Genomic DNA, 27047 nt, shown 5'->3' with positions numbered 1-27047 from the left:
TAGGTTAATGTAACCCATCACAGGCCCCTGACCCTGTGCAGGGAAGTATTTTGGAGTGGACTGTGATTGAATAAGTATGATTAATAAATATATATATATTTATTAATGTATTTTTTAGTTGACGTTTTTTTATTTTTTATGATATCGTTTTCCCTCTTTCCCGAAATTGTATTCTTCTTATTATTAATAGTTATCAATAATGTTGTTATTATCTTATTCAACACCCCGTCCAGCTGGTGGCGGTAATGCACCCCTAACATTGGATGCCAACCGCCGTTAAACCCCATCGAAGAAGAAGAAGATTTAGACCTCAAGAGGAACCGGAAACGAGAACAAACTTTTCCCGGTCATTTTATGCAGCTAAAGTTGTTTAGTATTTTCTCTTATTTAGACACCAACACATTAAAGAACACGTCTACAACCTGTAAAAACCATCCCAGCGAGGAAAGTCGTGAGGTTAGCGAGCTATTTATGATTATATGATTATAGCGTAACGTTAACCGGCTGGCCAGGTATCAACATAGCCAGTCAGTGCACTTGTTGGTGATACGTGGATTCAACCTGAAGGTAGCTGCAGATAACTTGTTTTGTGACCGTATGCAGGTTATTATTCCAACCTTGCTCTAACGTTAAGTCAACTACACAAGGTCTCGGTGAGCAACTGAATCAGGTGTGTTTTGAGCAAGGCTGGAACAAAAACCTGCACACCAGTTCTCCAAGGGTTAGGGTTGGACATCCTGGCATCTGCTCCAATATACCGAGGGTGGCGTGATTCATTATAACCAGGTCCCTGTGTTTTGGTTAATTCATTATAACCAGGTCCCTGTGTTTTGGTTAATTCATTATAACCAGGTCCCTGTGTTTTGGTTAATTCATTATAACCAGGGTCCTGTGTTTTGGTTAATCATGTTGATTCATTATAACCAGGTCCCTGTGTTTTGGTTAATTCATTATAACCAGGTCCCTGTGTTTTGGTTCATTCATTATAACTAGGTCCCTGTGTTTTGGTTCATTCATTATAACCAGGTCCCTGTGTTTTGGTTCATTCATTATAACTAGGTCCCTGTGTTTTGGTTAATCATGTTGATTCATTATAATCAGGTTTTGGTTAATCCTGTGTTTTGGTTCATTCATTATAATCAGGTCCCTGTGTTTTGGTTCATTCATTATAACTAGGTCCCTGTGTTTTGGTTCATTCATTATAATCAGGTCCCTGTGTTTTGGTTCATTCATTATAACCAGGTCCCTGTGTTTTGGTTAATCGTGTTGATTCATTATAATCAGGTCCCTGTGTTTTGGTTAATTCATTATAACCAGGTCCCTGTGTTTTGGTTAATTCATTATAACTAGGTCCCTGTGTTTTGGTTCATTCATTATAACTAGGTCCCTGTGTTTTGGTTGATTCATTATAACCAGGTCCCTGTGTTTTGGTTAATCGTGTTGATTCATTATATAGGTCCCTGTGTTTTGGTTGATTCAGGTCCCTGTGTTTTGGTTTCATTCATTATAACCAGGTCCCTGTGTTTTGGTTAATCATGTTGATTCATTATAATCAGGTCCCTGTGTTTTGGTTAATCGTGTTGATTCATTATATCTAGGACCCTGTGTTTTGGTTCATTCATTATAACCAGGGTCCTGTGTTTTGGGGTCCTAATCATGTTGATTCATTATAACCAGGTCCCTGTGTTTTGGTTAATCATGTTGATTCATTATAACCAGGACCCTATCTATAACCAGGGTCCCTGTGTTTTGGTTCATTCATTATAACCAGGTCCCTGTGTTTTGGTTAATCATGTTGATTCATTATAACCAGGTCCTGTGTTTTGCTTCATTATAACCAGGTAATCATGTTGATTCATTATAAACAGGGTCCCTGTGTTTTGGTTCATTCATTATAACCAGGATGTGTTTTGGTTAATCATGTTGATTCATTATAACGGTGTTTTGATTCATTATAACCAGGTCCCTGTGTTTTGGTTAATCGTGTTGATTCATTATAACTAGGACCCTGTGTTTTGGTTGATTCATTATATCTATGTGTTTTGGTTCATTCATTATAACCAGGTCCCTGTGTTTTGGTTGATTCATTATAACCAGGTCCCTGTGTTTTGGTTCATTCATTATAAAGGTCCCTGTGTTTTGGTTAATCGTGTTGATTCATTATAACAGGTCCCTGTGTTTTGGTGTTGATTCATTATAACTAGGACCCTGTGTTTTGATTCATTATAACCAGGGTCCTAGGACCCTGTGTTTTGGTTAATCGTGTTGATTCATTATATCTAGGACCCTGTGTTTTGGTTCGTGTTGATTCATTCATTATAATCATGTTGATTCATTATATCTAGGACCCTGTGTTTTGGTTAATCGTGTTATTCATTATGTTGATTCATTATATCAGGTCCCTGTGTTTTTGGTTAATCATGTGTTCATGATTCATTATAAAAGGTCCCTGTGTTTTGGTTATCTTAGGACCCTGTGTTTTGGTTAATCGTGTTGATTCATTATAACCAGGGTCCTGTGTTTTGGTTAATCGTGTTGATTCATTATATCTAGGACCCTGTGTTTTGGTTAATCGTGTTGATTCATTATATCTAGGACCCTGTGTTTTGGTAAAAATATATATTTGAAGCCTTTTCTATAAATTTGAATTAGAACAAAAATGAAAGCAGTTGTCTGAGGATGTTTCTGGACCATCTGACATGAAAAAGAAACAGGACCATTTGATTCTAAATCTTTAAATAAAGTTTTTTTTTTTTAAACAATGTCGTGACAAACACGATTAACCAAAACACAAAGGGCCCTAACATTCTAACAACTTAACATCTCTTGTTTCAGATACTTTCATGTTTTAGATTTCAACATGTCCTTGAGTGCAGTCCACTCCACACTGTCTAGTCTGAAAACATGTCAGACAGATATTGGAACGGGGATGGACATTGTGACCGACGTCGCTCTGGACGTGGCAGAAACAGCAGGTAGGTTAGTGGCACGTCTCTATCGGAGAGACACTTGTGGCAGAAACAGCAGGTAGGTGAATGGCACGTCTCTATCAGAGAGACACTTGTGGCAGAAACAGCAGGTAGGTTAGTGGCACGTCTCTCATCAGAAACAGCAGACACTTCGTGGGCAGAAACAGCAGGTAGGTTAGTGGCACGTCTCTATCAGAGAGACACTTGTGGCAGAAACAGCAGGTAGGTTAGTGGCACGTCTCTATCGGAGAGACACTTGTGGCAGAAACAGCAGGTAGGTTAGTGGCACGTCTCTATCAGAGAGACACTTGTGGCAGAAACAGCAGGTAGGTTAGTGGCACATCTCTATCAGAGAGACACTTGACTGCTGGTAATATCTTTGTGGCAGAATCCTCACTGGCACATCTCTAGGCTCTTTGTGTAATATGTAGTCAATGGGACTGACTGTCTGTCTGTATGTGTCAATGGGACTGTCTGACTGTCTGTCTGACTGTCTGTCTGTCTGACTGACTGACTGTCTGACTGACTGTCTGTCTGACTGACTGTCTGACTGACTGACTAGGAAGTGGAGCGGTTCACACAAGGATGTCACTTGAGGATTTTGGTATGTTGACGTTTTTACGAGCCCAGGTCAAACATATGTGCCATGTGATATTCGAAAATATTAAATCTCTCTTGCCAGCAGGCTAGTTGGACACATTTTCTACTAGCTCGGTCTGAAAAGCACTAGCCAGCAGGCTAGTTGGACACATTTTCTACTAGCTCGGTCTGAAAGCCAGCACTAGCACAGCAGGCTAGGAATTGGACTACATTTTCTACTATAACAGTATATAGCTATGGAATGCTGTCTACCATTTGGAAGCTTGTGTCACCATAACAACAGTATATAGAGCTATGGAATGCTGGTTACCATTTGGAAGCTTGTGTCACCATAACAACAGTATATAGAGCTATGGAATGCTGTCTATTTGGAAGCTTGTGTCTAACAACAGTATATAGTCTACCATTTGGAAGCTTGTGTCACCATAACAACAGTATATAGAGCTATGGAATGCTGTCTACCATTTGGAAGCTTGTGTCACCATAACAACAGTATACAGAGATATGAATAATTTTGATTACAGGAACTGAGAATGATGCAGTCCTGAAGAAGCTGGAGGTGATGATGCTGGAGTGTGCCAAACTGGACCAGGAGATCAACTGCTTCGTTGAGGTGGTGAACTGTGTCACTGCAGAGGTGAAGTAGTGAACTACAGGGGTCAAAATTCATTTTCTGTCGGATGTATTCTGGAGATCAGTGTGGATCCTCAAACGGTGGTGTGTAGCCTACTGTCGCTGTTGGATAAGGAATTACAATCCTCTACGTTGTCACTCAGAATGTCACTTTCCAGTGATACTAGTCATGTAATGATGTTATTCAACTAAACCAGACAATAGTTGATCTATTTACCTAGTCATGTTATTAAACTAAACCAGACAATAGTTGATCTATTTACCTAGTCATGTTATTAAACTAAACCAGACAATAGTTGATCTATTTACCTAGTCATGTTATTCAACTAAACCAGACAATAGATGATCTATTTACCTAGTCATGTTATTCAACTAAACCAGACAATAGATTATCTATTTACCTAGTCATGTTATTAAACTAAACCAGTCAAGCCCATAGAACAATATAGTAATAAATAAACAGGTTACATTTCTTTAAATGGACAATTCTGTGAACTGTCTTGTGCCAGTTTTAAATTGATACAATACCTGTTAGCGAAAGTTTCAGCTTGAGATGACGTGCAGGAGCATGCTGGGAGTTGTAGTTTTGCATGATGTCTACTTTGATGCTAATTAGCATTTTCAAATCTGAGAGGAAATAGAGACAAATATATTGATGAAAGTCACCTTGTCCTAGAGATATATTGATAAAAGTCACCTTGTCCTAGAGATATATTGATGAAAGTCACCTTGTCCTAGAGATATATTGATGAAAGTCACCTTGTCCTAGAGATATATTGATGAAAGTCACCTTGTCCTAGAGATATATTGATGAAAGTCACCTTGTCCTAGAGATATATTGATGAAAGTCACCTTGTCCTCGAGATATATTGATGAAAGTCACCTTGTCCTCGAGATATATTGATGAAAGTCACCTTGTCTCGAGATATATTGATGAAAGTCACCTTGTCCTCGAGATATATTGATAAAAGTCACCTTGTCCTAGAGATATATTGATAAAAGTCACCTTGTCCTAGAGATATATTGATGAAAGTCACCTTGTCCTAGAGATATATTGATGAAAGTCACCTTGTCCTAGAGATATATTGATGAAAGTCACCTTGTCCTAGAGATATATTGATGAAAGTCACCTTGTCCTAGAGATATATTGATAAAAGTCACCTTGTCCTAGAGATATATTGATAAAGTCACCTTGTCCTAGAGATATATTGATGAAAGTCACCTTGTCCTAGAGATATATTGATGAAAGTCACCTTGTCCTAGAGATATATTGATGAAAGTCACCTTGTCCTAGAGATATATTGATGAAAGTCACCTTGTCCTAGAGATATATTGATAAAGTCACCTTGTCCTAGAGATATATTGATGAAAGTCACCTTGTCCTAGAGATATATTGATAAAAGTCACCTTGTCCTAGAGATATATTGATGAAAGTCACCTTGTCCTAGAGATATATTGATGAAAGTCACCTTGTCCTAGAGATATATTGATGAAAGTCACCTTGTCCTAGAGATATATTGATGAAAGTCACCTTGTCCTAGAGATATATTGATGAAAGTCACCTTGTCCTAGAGATATATTGATGAAAGTCACCTTGTCCTAGAGATATATTGATGAAAGTCACCTTGTCCTAGAGATATATTGATGAAAGTCACCTTGTCCTAGAGATATATTGATGAAAGTCACCTTGTCCTAGAGATATATTGATGAAAGTCACCTTGTCCTAGAGATATATTGATGAAAGTCACCTTGTCCTAGAGATATATTGATGAAAGTCACCTTGTCCTAGAGATATATTGATGAAAGTCACCTTGTCCTAGAGATATATTGATAAAAGTCACCTTGTCCTAGAGATATATTGATGAAAGTCACCTTGTCCTAGAGATATATTGATGAAAGTCACCTTGTCCTAGAGATATATTGATATTGATGAAAGTCACCTTGTCCTAGAGATATATTGATAAAAGTCACCTTGTCCTAGAGATATATTGATGAAAGTCACCTTGTCCTAGAGATATATTGATGAAAGTCACCTTGTCCTAGAGATATATTGATGAAAGTCACCTTGTCCTAGAGATATATTGATGAAAGTCACCTTGTCCTAGAGAGATTTACATGGTTATTAAAACATCACGCAAACTACACCAAACACAGCCCTTATTTTAACTGTTTCTAAAATCCCCTATAGGGGGGAAAAATGAATGGTGAGAGAAAGATTGGAACCATTTCCCTGTTTTTGACCCGCTAGGTTTTATGGGTATTGTGACACCACCTCCACAGTGGGGCTCTATAACACCCAGGTCGTATTCCTTTGGCACCAGACTTATCGAAGCGGTCTGAAACAGGGAGGGACTATCTGATCATCTGAAACAGGGAGGGACTATCTGATCATCTGAAACAGGGAGGGACTAACTGATCGTCTGAAACGGGGAGGGACTGACTGAAACAGGGGAGGGACTGACTGATCGTCTGAAACAGGGGAGGACCTGACTGATCATCTGAAACAGGGAGGGACTAACTGATCGTCTGAAACAGGGAGGGACTAACTGATCGTCTGAAACGGGGAGGGACTATCTGATCGTCTGAAACGGGGAGGGACTGACTGATCGTCTGAAACGGGGAGGGACTGACTGATCGTCTGAAACGGGGAGGGACTGACTGATCGTCTGAAACGGGGAGGGACTAACTGATCGTCTGAAACGGGGAGGGACTGACTGATCGTCTGAAACGGGGAGGGACTGACTGATCGTCTGAAACGGGGAGGGACTGACTGATCGTCTGAAACGGGGGAGGGACTGACTGATCGTCTGAAACGGGGAGGGACTGACTGATCGTCTGAAACGGGGAGGGACTGACTGATCGTCTGAAACGGGGGGGAGGGACTGACTGATCGTCTGAAACGGGGGAGGGACTGACTGATCGTCTGAAACGGGGGGGGACTGACTGATCGTCTGAAACGGGGGACTGACTGATCGTCTGAAACGGGGGGACTGACTGATCGTCTGACTGACTGATCGTCTGAAACGGGGACTGACTGGGGGGGAGGGACTGACTGATCGTCTGAAACAGGGGGGGGGACTGACTGATCGTCTGAAACAGGGGGACTGACTGATCGTCTGAAACAGGGGGACTGACTGATCGTCTGAAACGGGGGGGGGACTGACTGATCGTCTGAAACGGGGGGGACTGACTGATCGTCTGAAACAGGGGGAGGGACTGACTGATCGTCTGAAACTGAGGGGGGGAGGGACTGACTGATCGTCTGAAACAGGGGAGGGACTGACTGATCGTCTGAAACAGGGGGGGACTGACTGATCGTCTGAAACAGGGGAGGGACTGACTGATCGTCTGAAACAGGGAGGGACTGAACTGAATGAGCACCTGTCTGCCCCCCCTGACAGAGCACCTGATCTGCCCCCCAGAGCACCTGTCGTCTGAAACCAGAGCACTGACTGATCCCCTGAAACGGGGAGGGACTGACCTGACTGCCCCCGGGAGGGACTGACTGATGTCTGAAACCCAGAGGGACCTGACTGATCTGCCCCCAGGGGAGGGACCTGATCTTCCCCCCAGAGGGGGACTGACTGATCCCCCAGGGAGGGACTGTCCCCCCAGGGGAGGGACCTGACTGATCCCCCAGAGCACCTGTCTTCCCCCCAGAGCACCTGTCTTCCCCCCAGAGGAGGGACCTGTCTTCCCCCAGAGCACTGACTGTCTTCCCCCCAGAGCACCTGTCTTCCCCCAGAGCACCTGACTGCACCTGTCTTCCCCCCAGAGCACCTGATCTTCCCCCAGAGCACCTGTCTGATCCCCCAGAGCACCTGTCTGATCCCCTGAAACAGGGGAGCACCTGTCTGATCGTCCAGAGCCCCCCCCCAGAGCACCTGTCTGCCCCCCCCAGAGCACCTGTCTGATCCTGAAGAGCACTGACTGTCTGCCCCCCCCCCAGAGCACCTGTCTGATCGTCCCCCAGAGCACCTGACTGATGTCTCCCCCAGAGCACCTGAGGCCTCCCCAGACACCTGTCTGCCCCCCAGAGCACCTGATCGCACTGAAACCCCAGAGCACCTGTCTGATCCCCAGGGGGACTGACTGAGCACCTGTCTGCCCCCCCCAGAGCACCTGTCTGAGCACCTGTCTGAAACAGAGCACCTGTCTGCCTGAAACAGAGCACCTGTCTGCCCCTGAGGGCACCTGTCTCCCCAGGGAGCACCTGTCTGATCCCCCCAGAGCACCTGTCTGCCCCCCCAGAGCACCTGTCTGCCCCCCAGAGCACCTGTCTGCCCCCCCAGAGCACCTGTCTGCCCCCCCCAGAGCACCTGTCTGCCCCCCAGAGCACCTGTCTGCCCCCCCCAGAGCACCTGTCTGCCCCTGCCCCCCAGAGCACCTGTCTGCCCCCCCAGAGCACCTGTCTGCCACCCCCCCAGAGCACCTGTCCCCCAGAGCCCCCTGCCCCCAGAGCACCTGTCTGCCCCCCAGAGCACCTGTCCCCCAGCCCTGTCTGCCCCCAGAGCACCTGTCTGCCCCCCAGAGCACCTGTCTGCCCCCCAGAGCACCTGTCTGCCCCCCCAGAGCACCTGTCTGCCCCCCAGAGCACCTGTCTGCCCCCCAGAGCACCTGTCTGCCCCCAGAGCACCTGTCTGCCCCCCCCCAGAGCACCTGTCTGCCCCCAGAGCACCTGTCTGCCCCCCCCAGAGCACCTGTCTGCCCCCCAGAGCACCTGTCTGAGCCCCCCCCCCCCAGAGCACCTGTCTTCCCCCCAGAGCACCTGTCCCCCCAGAGCACCTGTCCCCCCCAGAGCACCTGTCTGCCCCCCCCAGAGCACCTGTCTGCCCCCCAGAGCACCTGTCTGCCTCCCCAGAGCACCTGTCTGCCCCCAGAGCACCTGTCTGCCCCCCCTGTCTGCCCCCAGAGCACCTGTCTGCCCCCCAGAGCACCTGTCTGCCCCCCCCAGAGCACCTGTCTGCCCCCCAGAGCACCTGTCTGCCCCCCAGAGCACCTGTCTGCCCCCCCAGAGCACCTGTCTGCCTCCCCAGAGCACCTGTCTGCCCCCCAGAGCACCTGTCTGCCTCCCCAGAGCACCTGTCTGCCCCCCCCCCCAGAGCACCTGTCTGCCCCCCCCCAGAGCACCTGTCTGCCCCCCCCAGAGCACCTGTCTGCCCCCCCAGAGCACCTGTCTGCCCCCAGAGCACCTGTCTGCCCCCCAGAGCACCTGTCTGCCCCCCAGAGCACCTGTCTGCCCCCCAGAGCACCTGTCTGCCCCCCAGAGCACCTGTCTGCCCCCCCCCCCCAGAGCACCTGTCTGCCCCCCAGAGCACCTGTCTGCCCCCCCAGAGCACCTGTCTGCCCCCCCCTAGAGCACCTGTCTGGTCCCCCCAGAGCACCTGTCTGCCCCCCCAGAGCACCTGTCTGCCCCCCAGAGCACCTGTCTGCCCCCCCAGAGCACCTGTCTGCCCCCAGAGCACCTGTCTGCCCCCCCCAGAGCACCTGTCTGCCCCCCCCCAGAGCACCTGTCTGCCTCCCCAGAGCACCTGTCTGCCTCCCCCAGAGCACCTGTCTGCCCCCCAGAGCACCTGTCTGCCCCCAGAGCACCTGTCTGCCCCCCAGAGCACCTGTCTTTCCCCCCCCAGAGCACCTGTCTTTCCCCCAGAGCACCTGTCTTTCCCCCCCCAGCACCTGTCTGATGTTACCTGCCTCCTGTTCTCCAGGTGAGGAACCAAGAGCCCGAGGCCATGTTCAGACTGAAGTCTCTGGTGAAGGAGAAGTTCACTGAGAGACACGACAGTCTGTCTGAGGGAGAGCTACAGAACCACGTCAAGCTGGTCAGCTTTAAGGAGAACGTCAGAAACGCACTCAAAACAGGTGAGACACACACTAGTTGTATGTAGACTAGCAGCATGTCCCACATGGTGACTGGTTAACCTGTCTTGTGTGTATGTTCTGTCTCCATCAGTGAACCCTGAGGCAGCAGAGAATATGGAGGAGGAGCTGGATGAGGATGTTGCTGTGACGCAGAGTGAGGTTAACTTCACCTGTCCCCTGACTCAGGTTGGTCTCTACGCCTCCTGTCAGTATTTAACCTGTCCTCTGACTCAGGTTGGTCTCTCCTCTCCTGTCAGTAGCTAACCTGTCCCCTGACTCAGGTTGGTCTCTACTCCTCCTGTCAGTAGCTAACCTGTCCCCTGACTCAGGTTGGTCTCTACTCCTCCTGTCAGTATCTAACCTGTCCCCTGACTCAGGTTGGTCTCTACTCCTCCTGTCAGTATCTAACCTGTCCCCTCAGGTTGGTCTCTACTCCTCCTGTCAGTATCTAACCTGTCCCCTGACTCAGGTTGGTCTCTACTCCTCCTGTCAGTATCTAACCTGTCCCCTCAGGTTGGTCTCTACTCCTCCTGTCAGTATCTAACCTGTCCCCTCAGGTTGGTCTCTACTCCTCCTATCAGTGTCTAACCTGTCCACTCAGGTTGGTCTCTCTCCTCCTATCAGTGTCTAACCTGTCCCCTCAGGTTGGTCTCTCTCCTCCTATCAGTGTCTAACCTGTCCCCTCAGGTTGGTCTCTCTTCTCCTATCAGTGTCTAACCTGTCCCCTCAGGTTGGTCTCTACTCTCCTGTCAGTATCTAACCTGTCCCCTCAGGTTGGTCTCTACTCCTCCTGTCAGTATCTAACCTGTCCCCTCAGGTTGGTCTCTACTCCTCCTATCAGTGTCTAACCTGTCCCCTCAGGTTGGTCTCTCTCCTCCTATCAGTGTCTAACCTGTCCCCTCAGGTTGGTCTCTACTCCTCCTATCAGTGTCTAACCTGTCCCCTCAGGTTGGTCTCTCCTCCTCCTATCAGTGTCTAACCTGTCCCCTCAGGTTGGTCTCTCCTCCTCCTATCAGTGTCTAACCTGTCCCCTCAGGTTGGTCTCTCTCCTCCTGTCAGTAGCTAACCTGTCCCCTCAGGTTGGTCTCTCTCCTCCTATCAGTGTCTAACCTGTCCCCTCAGGTTGGTCTCTCCTCCTCCTATCAGTGTCTAACCTGTCCCCTCAGGTTGGTCTCTCTCCTCCTGTCAGTGTTGTTACTGTGTAGCTCTTGACTTGTTATATGACAACATTTCACTTGAATGTGGTTGTTGTCTTGTGTTTTTTTTTCCCACTTCACTAATTCATTCTAAGTTTATTTGGTCTGTCTTTCCCACTAATCTGCCCGGCAACAGGACAATAAAGCCTCTGGTTGTGTCCATGTTGTCGTGTGGCCCTGCAGGTGGAGATGGTGGACCCAATGAAGAACAAGAAGTGTAACCACCACTACGACCGGGACGCCATTATGGGGATGATCAAGGCCCGGCAAAACCAGAAGAAGAAGTTACGGTGAGACGTGACGCTCCTACTGGTTGGTCGTTCATTTACACTACATCTGTCAGTCTTGACTCTGCTGTTACTGTCCTTGTCAATCAGGTTGATGTCGTCTCTCTCCTCCTGTTACTGTTAGTTGTCAATCAGGATGTGATGTCCTGTCATCTGACTCAGTCTGGTCTCTCTCTCCTCCTGTTACTGTTAGGACCTTGTCAATCAGGATGTCTCTCTCCTGTCGTCTCCTGTCCTACCCTGTCTCTCTGTTATAGCACCTTGTCAATCAGGATGTGATGTCTCTCTCTCCTGTCAGTACCCTGTTGTTATAGCACCTTGTCAATCAGGATGTGATGTCCCTCTCTGTCCTACCCTGCTGTTATAGCACCTGTCAATCAGGATGTGATGTCGTCTCTCTGTCCTACCCTGTTACTGTATAGCACCATGTCAATCAGGATGTGATGTCGTCTCTCTGTCCTACCCTGTTACTGTTAGCACCTTGTCAATCAGGATGTGATGTCGTCTCCCTGTCCTACCCTGTTACTGTTAGCACCTTGTCAATCAGGATGTGATGTCCTGTCCTACCCTGTTAGATGGCACCTTGTCAATCAGGGATGTGATGTCGTCTCTCTCTCCGTCCCTGTTGCTAAGCACCTGTCAATCAGGATGTGATGTCGTCTCTCTGTCCTACCCTGTGTTATAGCACCATGTCAATCAGGATGTGATGTGATGTCCTACCCTGTCACCATCTCTGTCCTACCCTGTTACTGTTAGCACCTTGTCAATCAGGATGTGATGTCGTCTCTCTGTCCTACCCTGTTACTGTTAGCACCTTGTCAATCAGGATGTGATGTCGTCTCCCTGTCCTACCCTGTTACTGTTAGCACCTTGTCAATCAGGATGTGATGTCGTCTCTCCGTCCTACCCTGTTGCTATAGCACCTTGTCAATCAGGATGTGATGTCGTCTCTCTGTCCTACCCTGCTGTTATAGCACCATGTCAATCAGGATGTGATGTCGTCTCTCTGTACTACCCTGTTACTGTTAGCACCTTGTCAATCAGGATGTGATGTCGTCTCTCTGTCCTACCCTGTTACTGTTAGCACCTTGTCAATCAGGATGTGATGTCGTCTCCCTGTCCTACCCTGTTACTGTTAGCACCTTGTCAATCAGGATGTGATGTCGTCTCTCCGTCCTACCCTGTTGCTATAGCACCTTGTCAATCAGGATGTGATGTCGGATGTGATGTCGTCTCTCTGTCCTACCCTGCTGTTATAGCACCTTGTCAATCAGGATGTGATGTCGTCTCTCTGTCCTACCCTGTTACTGTTAGCACCATGTCAATCAGGATGTGATGTCGTCTCTCTGTCCTACCCTGTTACTGTTAGCACCTTGTCAATCAGGATGTGATGTCGTCTCCCTGTGTCCTACCCTGTTACTGTAGCACCTTGTCACCTTGTCAATCAGATGTGATGTCGTCTCTCTGTCCTACCCTGTTACTGTTAGCACCTTGTCAATCAGGATGTGATGTCGTCTCTCCTGTCCTACCCTGTTGCTATAGCACCCAATGTCAATCAGGATGTGATGTCCCTCTGTTGTCCAATCAGGATGTGATGTCGTCTCTCTGTCCTACCCTGTTACTAGCACCTTGTCAATCAGGATGTGATGTCGTCTCTCTGTCCTACCCTGTTGTTATAGCACCTTGTCAATCAGGATGTGATGTCGTCTCTCTGCCCTACCCTGTTGCTATAGCACCTTGTCAATCAGGATGTGATGTCGTCTCTCTGTCCTACCCCTGCTGTTATAGCACCTTGTCAATCAGGATGTGATGTCGTCTCTCTGTCCTACCCCTGCTGTTATAGCACCTTGTCAATCAGGATGTGATGTCGTCTCTCTGTCCTACCCTGCTGTTATAGCACCATGTCAATCAGGATGTGATGTCGTCTCTCTGCCCTACCCTGTTGCTATAGCACCTTGTCAATCAGGATGTGATGTCGTCTCTCTGTCCTACCCCTGTTACTGTTAGCACCTTGTCAATCAGGATGTGATGTCGTCTCTCTGTCCTACCCTGCTGTTATAGCACCTTGTCAATCAGGATGTGATGTCGTCTCTCTGCCCTACCCTGTTGCTATAGCACCTTGTCAATCAGGATGTGATGTCGTCTCTGTTCTATCCTGTTGCTATAGCACCTTGTCAATCAGGATGTGATGTCGTCTCTCTGTCCTACCCTGTTACTGTTAGCACCATGTCAATCAGGATGTGATGTCGTCTCTCCGTCCTACCCTGCTGTTTTCTCACCTTGTCAATCAGGATGTGATGTCGTCTCTGCCCTACCCTGTTGCTATAGCACCTTGTCAATCAGGATGTGATGTCCTCTCTCTGTCCTACCCCTGCTGTTATAGCACCTTGTCAATCAGGATGTGATGTCGTCTCTCTGTCCTACCCTGTTACTGTTAGCACCTTGTCAATCAGGATGTGATGTCGTCTCTCTGTCCTACCCCTGCTGCTATAGCACCTTGTCAATCAGGATGTGATGTCGTCTCTCTGTCCTACCCTGCTGTTTTCTCACCTTGTCAATCAGGATGTGATGTCGTCTCTCTGTCCTACCCCTGCTGTTATAGCACCTTGTCAATCAGGATGTGATGTCGTCTCTCTGTCCTACCCTGTTGCTATAGCACCTTGTCAATCAGGATGTGATGTCTCTCTGTCCTACCCTGTTGCTATAGCACCCTGTTAATCAGGATGTGATGTCGTCTCTCTGTCCTACCCTGTTGCTATAGCACCTTGTCAATCAGGATGTGATGTCATCTCTCTGTCCTACCCCTGTTGCTATAGCACCTTGTCAATCAGGATGTGATGTCGTCTCTCTGCCCTACCCTGCTGTTTTCTCACCTTGTCAATCAGGATGTGATGTCGTCTCTCCGTACTACCCTGCTGTTTTCTCACCTTGTTTTACACTTAAACAACTGTTGCAGTAAAACATTAGATTGATTCATTAGCATATTCCTTTTCTCCGTCCCACAGCTGTCCGGTGGTTGGCTGTGGCAACACGGACGTGAAGCAGGGAGACCTGATCCTAGATCAGATTATGAAGAGACAGATCCTGAAGAGGTAGACTACCAAGGCATGATTCTGGTCCTGAAGAGGTAGACTACCAAGGCATGATTCTGGTCCTGAAGAGGTAGACTACCAAGACACTATTCTGGGGTACGCCAACTCATCAAACCTGACAATAATAATAAGACTTTTATTAGGAAAAATCATGACTTTTTGTTGTTGTGACCAAATGGTATCTTGCTACTGTGTCTGATCGTATTTGTTAGTTACAGAATTGCACTATTCTGAAGTTTTCTATAACAAAACCTCTCTTTATTTATACATAAGGGATTCATATTTTTTAGTCAGTTCAATAAAGGTATATTGGGGGGGGGGGGCAGGTAGCCTAGTGGTTAGAGCATTGGGCCAGTAACCGAAAGGTTGCTAGATCGAATCCCTAAGCTGACAAGGTAAAAAAAAATCTGTCATTCTGCCCCTGAACAAGGCAGTTAACCCACTGTTCCTAGGCCGTCATTGTAAATAATAATTTGTTCTTAACTGACTTGCCGAGTTAAATAAAAATAAAAAATAAAAACATTTAAAAAAATCTTATGCCTTTGGTGTTGAGAACCTGCAGTTACTGTAATAGACCACTGGGGGGCAGTGTCGTCCCTGGAATACACCACAAAGGGATCAGGAGAGGTGACTCAGGTCATGAAGAGAGAAGCTGGATAATCAGCCTACTTATTCTGAGAGAGTTGGGCTAAATGAATCAGAGAATGTGGGTTTCCTAAATACTTACAAACCACAAAAAGATAATGTCTGTAACATACAAAGTGAAAAGGTTATTGAATAAATGATGTGGAAATGATCAAATATCTATTTTCAGTTCCATCCTAAAAGTAGACCATTTCATTGTGTGAAATCTGTGAATCAATTCAGTTGAGTGATTAAATCTGTCTCCCCTCCTGCCTCTGCTGCCTCTCCTCTCCTGCCTCTCCCCTCCTGCCTCTCCCTCCTCCTGCCTCTCCCTCTCCTGCCTCTCCTCTCCTGCCTCTCCTCTCCTGCCTCTCCTCTCCTGCCTCTCCCCTCCTGCTTCTCCTCTCCTGCTTCTCCTCTCCTGCCTCTCTCCTCTCCTGCCTCTCCTCTCCCTCCTCTCCTCTCTTCTCCTCTCCCTGCCTCTCCTCTCCTGCCTCTCCTCTCCTGCCTCTCCCTCTACCTCCCTCTCTTCTCCTCTCCTGCCTCTCCTCTCCTGCCTCTCCCTCTCCTCTCCTGCTTCTCCCTCTACTCCCTCTCCTCTCCCTCTCCTGCCTCTCCCCCTGCCTCTCCCTCTCCTGCCTCTCCCCCCCTGCCTCTCCCCCTGCCTCTCCTCTCCTGCCTCCATGTAAACTGAAGACTCTTTGTTCACAGGACAGAAACAAACAGAGAGTGTGCTGAGATGGAACTAGGTGAAGCTAATCTTTTAATAATCTTACGTCAGGTTTTTAATAAGATTTCAGATGCAGCTTGCTTATTGTTTCCCCCCTCATCTATGGGTGGGTTCCAAATTGCACCCTATTCCTTGTGTAGTGCACTACTATTGACCAGGGCCCATAGGGTGTCGTTTGGGACGTAACCTCTTAAAGGGTAGGGCATGCCATACTCACCATTTGCAGACAGAATTGAGAGAAATGATTTACAGACAAACGATACATTTATTTTGAGTCATTTATTCACATTAAATCTGGGTCAGTTTTGTTAAAAAGTTAAGTTTTTAGTTTTGTGTTGGCGAACCGATGAACACTCACCATTAGTGTCAGACTGTTCCATCTCTTAGACCTGGGTCTGAATATTATACTCTATACTCACCATTAGTGTCAGACTGTTCCATCTCTTAGACCTGGGTCTGAATATTATACTCCATACTCACCACTCTGTTTGTTCCATCTCTTAGACCTGGGTCTGAATATTATACTCCATACTCACCACTCTGTTTGTTCCATCTCTTAGACCTGGGTCTGGATATTATACTCCATACTCCCCACTCTGTTTGTCCCAGCCTGTTCCATCTCTTAGACCTGGGTCTGGATATTATACTCCATACTCCCCACTCTGTTTGTTCCATCTCTTAGACCTGGGTCTGAATATTATACTCCATACTCACCACTCTGTTTGTTCCATCTCTTAGACCTGGGTCTGAATATTATACTCTATACTCACCACTCTGTTTGTTCCATCTCTTAGACCTGGGTCTGAATATTATACTCTATACTCACCACTCTGTTTGTCCCAGCCTGTTCCATCTCTTAGACCTGGGTCTGAATATTAACTCCATACACCCCACTCTGTTTGTTCCATCTCTTAGACCTGGGTCTGAATATTATACTCCATACTCACCACTCTGTTTGTTCCATCTCTTAGACCTGGGTCTGAATATTATACTCTATACTCACCACTCTGTTTGTTCCATCTCTTAGACCTGGGTCTGAATATTATACTCTATACTCACCACTCTGTTTGTTCCATCTCTTAGACCTGGGTCTGAATATTATACTCTATACTCACCACTCTGTTTGTTCCATCTCTTAGACCTGGGTCTGAATATTATACTCTATACTCACCACTCTGTTTGTTCCATCTCTTAGACCTGGGTCTGAATATTATACTCTATACTCACCACTCTGTTTGTTCCATCTCTTAGACCTGGGTCTGAATATTATACTCTATACTCACCACTCTGTTTGTTCCATCTCTTAGACCTGGGTCTGAATATTATACTCTATACACCCCACTCTGTTTGTTCCATCTCTTAGACCTGGGTCTTGAATATTATACTCCATACACCCCACTCTGTTTGTTCCATCTCTTTGACCTGGGTTGAATATTATACTCTATACTCACCACTCTGTTTGTTCCATCTCTTAGACCTGGGTCTGAATATTATACTCTATACACCCCACTCTGTTTGTTCCATCTCTTAGACCTGGGTCTGAATATTATACTCCATACTCACCACCATTAGTGTCAGACTGTTCCATCTCTTAGACCTGGGTCTGAATATTATACTCCATACACCCCACTCTGTTTGTTCCATCTCTTAGACCTGGGTCTGAATATTATACTCTATACTCACCACTCTGTTTGTTCCATCTCTTAGACCTGGGTCTGAATATTATACTCCATACACCCCACTCTGTTTGTTCCATCTCTTAGACCTGGGTCTGGATATTATACTCCATACTCCCCACTCTGTTTGTCCCAGCCTGTTCCATCTCTTAGACCTGGGTCTGGATATTATACTCCATACTCACCACTCTGTTTGTCCCAGCCTGTTCCATCTCTTAGACCTGGGTCTGAATATTATACTCCATACTCACCACTCTGTTTGTCCCAGCCTGTTCCATCTCTTAGACCTGGGTCTGGATATTATACTCCATACTCACCACTCTGTTTGTTCCATCTCTTAGACCTGGGTCTGAATATTATACTCTATACTCACCACTCTGTTTGTTCCATCTCTTAGACCTGGGTCTGAATATTATACTCCATACACCCCACTCTGTTTGTTCCATCTCTTAGACCTGGGTCTGAATATTATACTCTATACTCACCACTCTGTTTGTTCCATCTCTTAGACCTGGGTCTGAATATTATACTCTATACTCCCCACTCTGTTTGTTCCATCTCTTAGACCTGGGTCTGAATATTATACTCTATACTCACCACTCTGTTTGTTCCATCTCTTAGACCTGGGTCTGAATATTATACTCCATACACCCCACTCTGTTTGTCCCAGCCTGTTCCATTTCTTAGACCTGGGTCTGAATATTATACTCTATACTCCCCACTCTGTTTGTTCCATCTCTTAGACCTGGGTCTGAATATTATACTCTATACTCACCACTCTGTTTGTTCCATCTCTTAGACCTGGGTCTGAATATTATACTCTATACTCCCCACTCTGTTTGTTCCATCTCTTAGACCTGGGTCTGAATATTATACTCTATACTCACCACTCTGTTTGTTCCATCTCTTAGACCTGGGTCTGAATATTATACTCCATACACCCCACTCTGTTTGTTCCATCTCTTAGACCTGGGTCTGAATATTATACTCCATACACCCCACTCTGTTTGTTCCATCTCTTAGACCTGGGTCTGAATATTATACTCTATACTCACCACTCTGTTTGTTCCATCTCTTAGACCTGGGTCTGAATATTATACTCTATACTCACCACTCTGTTTGTTCCATCTCTTAGACCTGGGTCTGAATATTATACTCTATACTCACCACTCTGTTTGTTCCATCTCTTAGACCTGGGTCTGAATATTATACTCCATACACCCCACTCTGTTTGTTCCATCTCTTAGACCTGGGTCTGAATATTATACTCCATACACCCCACTCTGTTTGTTCCATCTCTTAGACCTGGGTCTGAATATTATACTCTATACTCACCACTCTGTTTGTTCCATCTCTTAGACCTGGGTCTGAATATTATACTCCATACACCCCACTCTGTTTGTTCCATCTCTTAGACCTGGGTCTGAATATTATACTCCATACTCACCACTCTGTTTGTTCCATCTCTTAGACCTGGGTCTGAATATTATACTCCATACACCCCACTCTGTTTGTTCCATCTCTTAGACCTGGGTCTGAATATTATACTCCATACACCCCACTCTGTTTGTTCCATCTCTTAGACCTGGGTCTGAATATTATACTCCATACACCCCTCTGTTTGTTCCATCTCTTAGACCTGGGTCTGAATATTATACTCTATACTCACCACTCTGTTTGTTCCATCTCTTAGACCTGGGTCTGAATATTATACTCCATACTCACCCCACTCTGTTTGTTCCATCTCTTAGACCTGGGTCTGAATATTATACTCTATACTCACCACTCTGTTTGTTCCATCTCTTAGACCTGGGTCTGAATATTATACTCTATACACCCCACTCTGTTTGTTCCATCTCTTAGACCTGGGTCTGAATATTATACTCTATACTCACCACTCTGTTTGTTCCATCTCTTAGACCTGGGTCTGAATATTATACTCCATACACCCCACTCTGTTTGTTCCATCTCTTAGACCTGGGTCTGAATATTATACTCCATACTCACCACTCTGTTTGTTCCATCTCTTAGACCTGGGTCTGAATATTATACTCCATACACCCCACTCTGTTTGTTCCATCTCTTAGACCTGGGTCTGAATATTATACTCCATACTCACCACTCTGTTTGTTCCATCTCTTAGACCTGGGTCTGAATATTATACTCTATACTCACCACTCTGTTTGTTCCATCTCTTAGACCTGGGTCTGAATATTATACTCTATACACCCCACTCTGTTTGTTCCATCTCTTAGACCTGGGTCTGAATATTATACTCTATACTCACCACTCTGTTTGTTCCATCTCTTAGACCTGGGTCTGAATATTATACTCCATACACCCCACTCTGTTTGTTCCATCTCTTAGACCTGGGTCTGAATATTATACTATACTCACCACTCTGTTTGTTCCATCTCTTAGACCTGGGTCTGGATATTATACTCCATACACCCCACTCTGTTTGTTCCATATCTTAGACCTGGGTCTGAATATTATACTCCATACACCCCACTCTGTTTGTTCCATCTCTTAGACCTGGGTCTGAATATTATACTCTATACTCACCACTCTGTTTGTTCCATCTCTTAGACCTGGGTCTGAATATTATACTCTATACTCACCACTCTGTTTGTTCCATCTCTTAGACCTGGGTCTGAATATTATATTCCATACACCCCACTCTGTTTGTCCCAAATGGCGCCCCATTCCCTTTAACTGCTTTGGAATGATTGGGGAACAAATAGCCACTTTGGAGGTGACTTTTTAAAACTATTTGAATATAGATTTCAGGAAGTGACTACTTATTAAAACCATATGAATACAGATTTCAGGAAGTGACTACTTATTAAAACTATTTGAATGCAGATTTCAGGAAGTGACTACTTATTAAAACTATTTGAATGCAGATTTCAGGAAGTGACTACTTATTAAAACTATTTGAATACAGATTTCAGGAAGTGTAACTACTTATTAAAACTATGGGGAAGTTGGGGGATAGTTTCGTGAGCCAATGCTAACTAGCATTAGCGCAATGGCTGGGAGTGTATGGGTATTAGCAGATACCCATAGACTTCTAGCCGTTGCGCTAACGCTAATTAGCAACATCCTTCAAACTGCACGCGGACATAAAAATTGTGTCCACAAGTTCATCTGATTCTGGGGAGGTAGATAAAGGACCTCATTGCCCAAAATCCCCAAGTATCCCTTCAAAAGGGACAGTTTACTAGGAACACGAACGAACCTGCTTATCCACCTACCTTGGCTGTAGTTGATTCAAGACGACCGTTTTTGGGATGTTTTAGTTTCCTTTCGACACTTAGTAGTCATATTTGGTTACTGTTCGCGATAACACTTAATAACACAAACTTGTTCTGGTGCCTGTGTAATACAACTGTAATGACTTTTTTTTTTTAGAGCAGCATATTGTTACAGAATATTTTGGGTAATTGCATTTTAATTGCATAGCGATGAGCTGAGAGGTTGTTGTTTTTTTCCCCAACTACTGTACAGAAGGAATAGTGATGGTTCCTTATTCCACCTTATGTAATGACTCCATTATGATGTCATTATAAAGACATTTCCAACGTTCTGTGTTCTCTTAAGAACAATGACGCTGTTGTCATAATCACAACGTTACAAAGTTACTTATAGAAGAACCGGATGTCGTGTTTTATAGCTCACTCATTGTAAATGTATATATATTTGTTAGACCACTTTGGCAGTTTAAAAATGACTATGTTGATTCTATATCCCTCATATATTTAATTGTAGGCTTTATGGTATATTCGTATCTGAGAGTGCTCCAGTGTGTTAAAAGAATCATATATTTAATTGTAGGCTTTATGGTATATTCGTATCTGAGAGTGCTCCAGTGTGTTAAAAGAATCATATATTTAATTGTAGGCTTTATGGTATATTCGTATCTGAGAGTGCTCCAGTGTGTTAAAAGAATCATAGTTTGAATTAGTCTAAATATAACTTAAAACTTCTATGTTATTTATTTTAATCCCAGGCCCCGTCCCCGCAGGAGGCCTTTTGGTAGGCCGTCATTGTAAATAAGAATTTGTTCTTAACTGACTTGCCTGGTTAAATAAAGGATAAATAAATAAAATAACATTTATATTCAAATATTGTTTGGTTTTCCTAAAGGTATTCCAAATAAGTTCAAATCGTTTTTCTGAGACCTGTATATGAATATAAAAATAAAATAGTTGCATTTTAGTTTTAAACTATATTTGACTACCTTGAGTATTTGGAAATGCAACTGTTTCCCGCCCAATCTGGTGTACTACTTTGACTAGCGCCCATGCCCTATGAGTCCTGGTCAAATTAATAGGCTTGTAGGGAATAGGTGCAATTTGGGACGTAAAAACTGCCCAGGCTAAAAAGCATGCAATGGAAAGTAGGACTGTAGATACAGTACCTGGAACAGAACAGGTCCTGGAATCAGGTTGAAAACCTGTTTTTTTTTAAAGACAACAATAACTCCCTGCTCGGAGTAGGTTTTAGGATGTTATTCAGACACTGCCCTGACAAAATCAATTTATAATAACAGTTTACCTCGGCTGGTAATCACGACAGTTTGAGGTACCGCAAAAGGAAATATAGCGACGACGTTCATTGACATTGTTGCAAATGATGTGGAATAACCCATCGCTTTCAGGGTGAATGTGGAACTGCACATGCAATGGTAAAACCTTTCATACAATTTTCGCCTGACACGATCGCTTTTACACATTCTTCATTATTTTTGACTAATATGTTGCCATTTCTTTTAACCAATACTGATGGTTGTTAAAAGCGGAATTTTGACAATATGACCGTTATATCAACACACTCGCGTTACTCCCGTTTAACAACTATAAATAGTATTTTGCGCAATAGGCAAAAGTGAAAGTGGGATAATCGAGTCAGTTGCGCAACTGTTGCGCATTCAGCCGAAACGTGTCTCCCGCATTGAACACCAACTCCTCTAAGTCAGACGTCAAGTCACTTGCCGGTAATGTTGCATACACGTCTATACTTTTCATGGAACACAATCTAAGTTAACACAAGCCATAGTTACGTTCAAAAGCCTTATAGGTTATTGTTATGGCTTGGGTAACTTTCTTTATCGTGTTCATATTTGTATTATTATTTGTATGCAGTGCGCACTGCGCAGTAAACCGGAGGACTCATTGAAGCATCGTAATTTTGACCCCCTTAAGGCGGAATCATCAACTAGACTCAGCCGCGGGCTGATTCTCTTTCTCCAGCGGATTGGTAGAGGAGGGCAAGAACATAATTACTAATCATTTGTGGACTGCAAATTGACCGCAAGAAGCTCAAACAGAAAGAATGTTTGACTAAAACATTAATATTTCAAACCCTTACGTACATTTGTATTCATCACTTGTCTCTCTCTTATGTGTGAGAATACAGATTTCTTAAATTAAAATCACTTGGAGCTGATTTCCTGCTGTTTTTACAGACTTATGTCCAACTAATATATATATATATATATATTTGCGGTTTTACTTGGCCCCCCCAAGCTTTAAATAAATAAATAAATATATGTATATATATTAGTCCTAAACTTGGGGGGCCAAATAAAACCACTTTGGTACGCTGGCCGCAGGTTGGGGAACCTTGCCTAAGGGGTGATTTCATCCAAATAGACATTCCCAATGAAGACGTAGTTTTGAACAAGGTGATGTTGACGCTCCAAATAACACGAGGCAGGTCATTAAACAATAGAAAGAAAAAACAGTTTATTTATTCAAGTATTTCGGCATAAATTGTGAAATAGACCTTGTGAAATCCTTGTCAAAAGAGATACTGTTACATGTAGATCTAGATACTGTTACACGTAGATCTAGATACTGTTACACGTAGATCTAGATACTTTTACACATAGATCTAGATACTGTTACATGTAGATCTAGATACTGTTACATGTAGATCTAGATACTGTTACATGTAGATCTAGATACTGTTACACGTAGATCTAGATACTGTTACACGTAGATCTAGATACTGTTACATGTAGATCTAGATACTGTTACATGTAGATCTAGATACTGTTACATGTAGATCTAGATACTGTTACATGTAGATCTAGATACTGTTACATGTAGATCTAGATACTGTTACACGTAGATCTAGATACTGTTGCGTGTAGATCTAGATACTGTTTACACGTAGATCTAGATACTGTTTACACGTAGATCTAGATACTGTTACGTGTAGATCTAGATACTGTTGCGTGTAGATCTAGATACTGTTACATGTAGATCTAGATACTGTTTACGCGTAGATCTAGATACTGTTACACGTAGATCTAGATACTTTTACACGTAGATCTAGATACTGTTACACGTAGATCTAGATACTGTTACACGTAGATCTAGATACTGTTACACGTAGATCTAGATACTGTTACACGTAGATCTAGATACTGTTACACGTAGATCTAGATACTGTTACACGTAGATCTAGATACTGTTACACCTAGATCTAGACACTGTTGCACGTAGATCTAGATACTGTTGCACGTAGATCTAGATACTGTTGCACGTAGATCTAGATACTGTTGCACGTAGATCTAGATACTGTTGCACGTAGATCTAGATACTGTTACGTGTAGATCTAGATACTGTTACCCGTAGATCTAGATACTGTTACCCGTAGATCTAGATACTGTTGCGCGTAGATCTAGATACTGTTGCACGTAGATCTAGATACTGTTGCACGTAGATCTAGATACTGTTGCACGTAGATCTAGATACTGTTACGTGTAGATCTAGATACTGTTACCCGTAGATCTAGATACTGTTACCCGTAGATCTAGATACTGTTGCGTGTAGATCTAGATACTGTTGCGTGTAGATCTAGATACTGTTGCGTGTAGATCTAGATACTGTTACACAGAGATCTAGATACTGTTACACGGAGATCTAGATACTGTTACACTGAGATCTAGATACTGTTACACTGAGATCTAGATACTGTTACACTGAGATCTAGATACTGTTACACGGAGATCTAGATACTGTTACACGGAGATCTAGATACTGTTACGCGTAGATCTAGACACTGTTACGCGTAGATCTAGATACTGTTACGCGTAGATCTAGATACTGTTACGCGTAGATCTAGATACTGTTACGCGTAGATCTAGATACTGTTACGCGTAGATCTAGATACTGTTACGCGTAGATCTAGATACTGTTACGCGTAGATCTAGATACTGTTACGCGTAGATCTAGATACTGTTACGCGTAGATCTAGATACTGTTACGCGTAGATCTAGATACTGTTACGCGTAGATCTAGAGACTGTTACGCGTAGATCTAGAGACTTTTACCCGTAGATCTAGAGACTGTTACCCGTAGATCTAGAGACTGTTACCCGTAGATCTAGATACTGTTACGCGTAGATCTAGATACTGTTACGCGTAGATCTAGATACTGTTACGCGTAGATCTAGATACTGTTACGCGTAGATCTAGAGACTTTTACCCGTAGATCTAGAGACTGTTACCCGTAGATCTAGAGACTGTTACCCGTAGATCTAGATACTGTTACCCGTAGATCTAGATACTGTTGCGTGTAGATCTAGATACTGTTGCGTGTAGATCTAGATACTGTTGCGTGTAGATGTAGATACTGTTGCGTGTAGATGTAGATACTGTTACACGGAGATCTAGATACTGTTACACGGAGATCTAGATACTGTTACACAGAGATCTAGATACTGTTACACGTAGATCTAGATACTGTTACACTGAGATCTAGATACTGTTACACGGAGATCTAGATACTGTTACACGTAGATCTAGATACTGTTACACGTAGATCTAGACACTGTTACACGTAGATATAGATCATATAGAAATATAAAAACATTCTCCAAAGCAGCGGATCTCCAAAGCAGCGGATCTAAAGAGGCTAAAGAGGCTTCATGCATCATTTGTATTTCTTTTTAACCCTAAGAGTAGGAGTAAAATATTTTCAGCACTTACCACCAATTTTCTACTCTGAGACGCTTTGTGGATATGGGCCCAGAGCATATCAGCATATCAGTCCTACCAGAACAACTGTATCAATCCTACAATAGAGGAGATAGGACTGTAGAGACTGTTCCTGGAACAGAACAGAACCGAACACCTGTATCAGTCCTACAATAGAGGGGACAGGACAGTAGAGACTGTTCCTGGAACAGAACAGAACCGAACACCTGTATCAGTCCTACAATAGAGGGGACAGGACTGTAGAGACTGTTCCTGGAACAGAACAGAACACCTGTATCAGTCCTACAATAGAGGGGACAGGACTGTAGAGACTGTTCCTGGAACAGAACAGAACACCTGTATCAGTCCTACAATAGAGGGGACAGGACTGTAGAGACTGTTCCTGGAACAGAACAGAACACCTGTATCAGTCCTACAATAGAGGGGACAGGACTGTAGAGACTGTTCCTGGAACAGAACCGAACACCTGTATCAACACTACAATAGAGGGGACAGGACTGTTCCTGGAACAGAACCGAACACCTGTATCAACACTACAATAGAGGGGACAGGACTGTAGAGACTGTTCCTGGAACAGAACAGAACACCTGTATCAATCCTACAATAGAGAGGACAGGGCTGTAGAGACTGTTCCTGGAACAGAACACCGGTATCAATCCTACAATAGAGAGGACAGGACTGTAGAGACTGTTCCTGGAACAGAACACCGGTATCAATCACATTAGGATGGACATGAGCAGAAAATGAGTTCTCTGGGGACGTTTGTTGTCTACAATGAGAAAAGTATGTTTGATCTGAGCGCTCTCCTTTCATCCCTCTTGAACACAGTATCTCTCCTCATACAGAGACTGATGTTAGGAGACAGACAGGCCGACAGACAGACAGACAGGCCGACAGACAGGCCGACAGACAAACAGGCCGACAGACAGACAGACAGACAGACAGACAGACAGACAGACAGGCCGACAGACAGACAGACAGGCAGACAGACAGGCAGGCAGGCAGAGAGACAGACACTATCTCTCCTCATACAGAGACTGATGTTAGGCCACACAGACAGTGGAGGGGATAAACACAAACACACACACACACTCTCCTGGTATATCTCCGAAAGACAGTGTAGGAGTGTTTTATTGTGTCAGTGGGAGCCAATACCTGCCTTCCCTCCTCCTCCATTTTCTTTCTCAACTCTCCTTATTTAACACCATAGGAATGTCCTCTGGATAGCAGCATGGACAGGAGGGTTAATAGCTAGCAGTTCTTTCCCAGGTAACAGTGGGTTTATAGTTGGTTGGGTTAATAGCTAGCAGTTCTTTCCCAGGTAACAGTGGGTTTATAGTTGGTTGGGTTAATAGCTAGCAGTTCTT

At 44.6% G+C, this 27047-nt stretch overlaps 1 protein-coding gene across 4 annotated transcripts; it reads left to right on the top strand.

The window, feature by feature from the left end:
* The first annotated feature begins 314 nt into the window (after window positions 1-314).
* Window positions 315-15028, top strand: LOC121842827 (E3 SUMO-protein ligase NSE2-like). Of its 4 annotated transcripts, none has more exons than XR_006081328.1 (7): window positions 315-456; window positions 2836-2975; window positions 4094-4206; window positions 9911-10064; window positions 10156-10250; window positions 11397-11550; window positions 14553-15028. XR_006081328.1 is itself a non-coding variant. In XM_042312585.1 (7 exons), exons 2-7 carry the CDS (start codon window positions 2861-2863, stop codon window positions 14641-14643), a joined length of 675 nt encoding a protein of 224 aa, XP_042168519.1. In that variant the 5' UTR covers window positions 315-456; window positions 2853-2860; the 3' UTR covers window positions 14644-15024. The 4 variants fall into 4 exon arrangements, 3 of the variants coding, with proteins under 3 accessions (XP_042168519.1, XP_042168517.1, XP_042168518.1); XM_042312585.1 differs by having other exon boundaries at window positions 2853-2975; window positions 11444-11550; window positions 14553-15024; XM_042312583.1 differs by having other exon boundaries at window positions 11444-11550; window positions 14553-15023.
* Window positions 15029-27047: the final 12019 nt, after the last annotated feature.

This window comes from Oncorhynchus tshawytscha, unplaced genomic scaffold (assembly GCF_018296145.1).
Source record: "Oncorhynchus tshawytscha isolate Ot180627B unplaced genomic scaffold, Otsh_v2.0 Un_contig_4168_pilon_pilon, whole genome shotgun sequence".
Classification (NCBI taxonomy): domain Eukaryota; kingdom Metazoa; phylum Chordata; class Actinopteri; order Salmoniformes; family Salmonidae; genus Oncorhynchus; species Oncorhynchus tshawytscha.
Note: the sequence above shows the minus strand (reverse complement) of the source record. Positions and strands in the feature narration are given on the sequence as shown.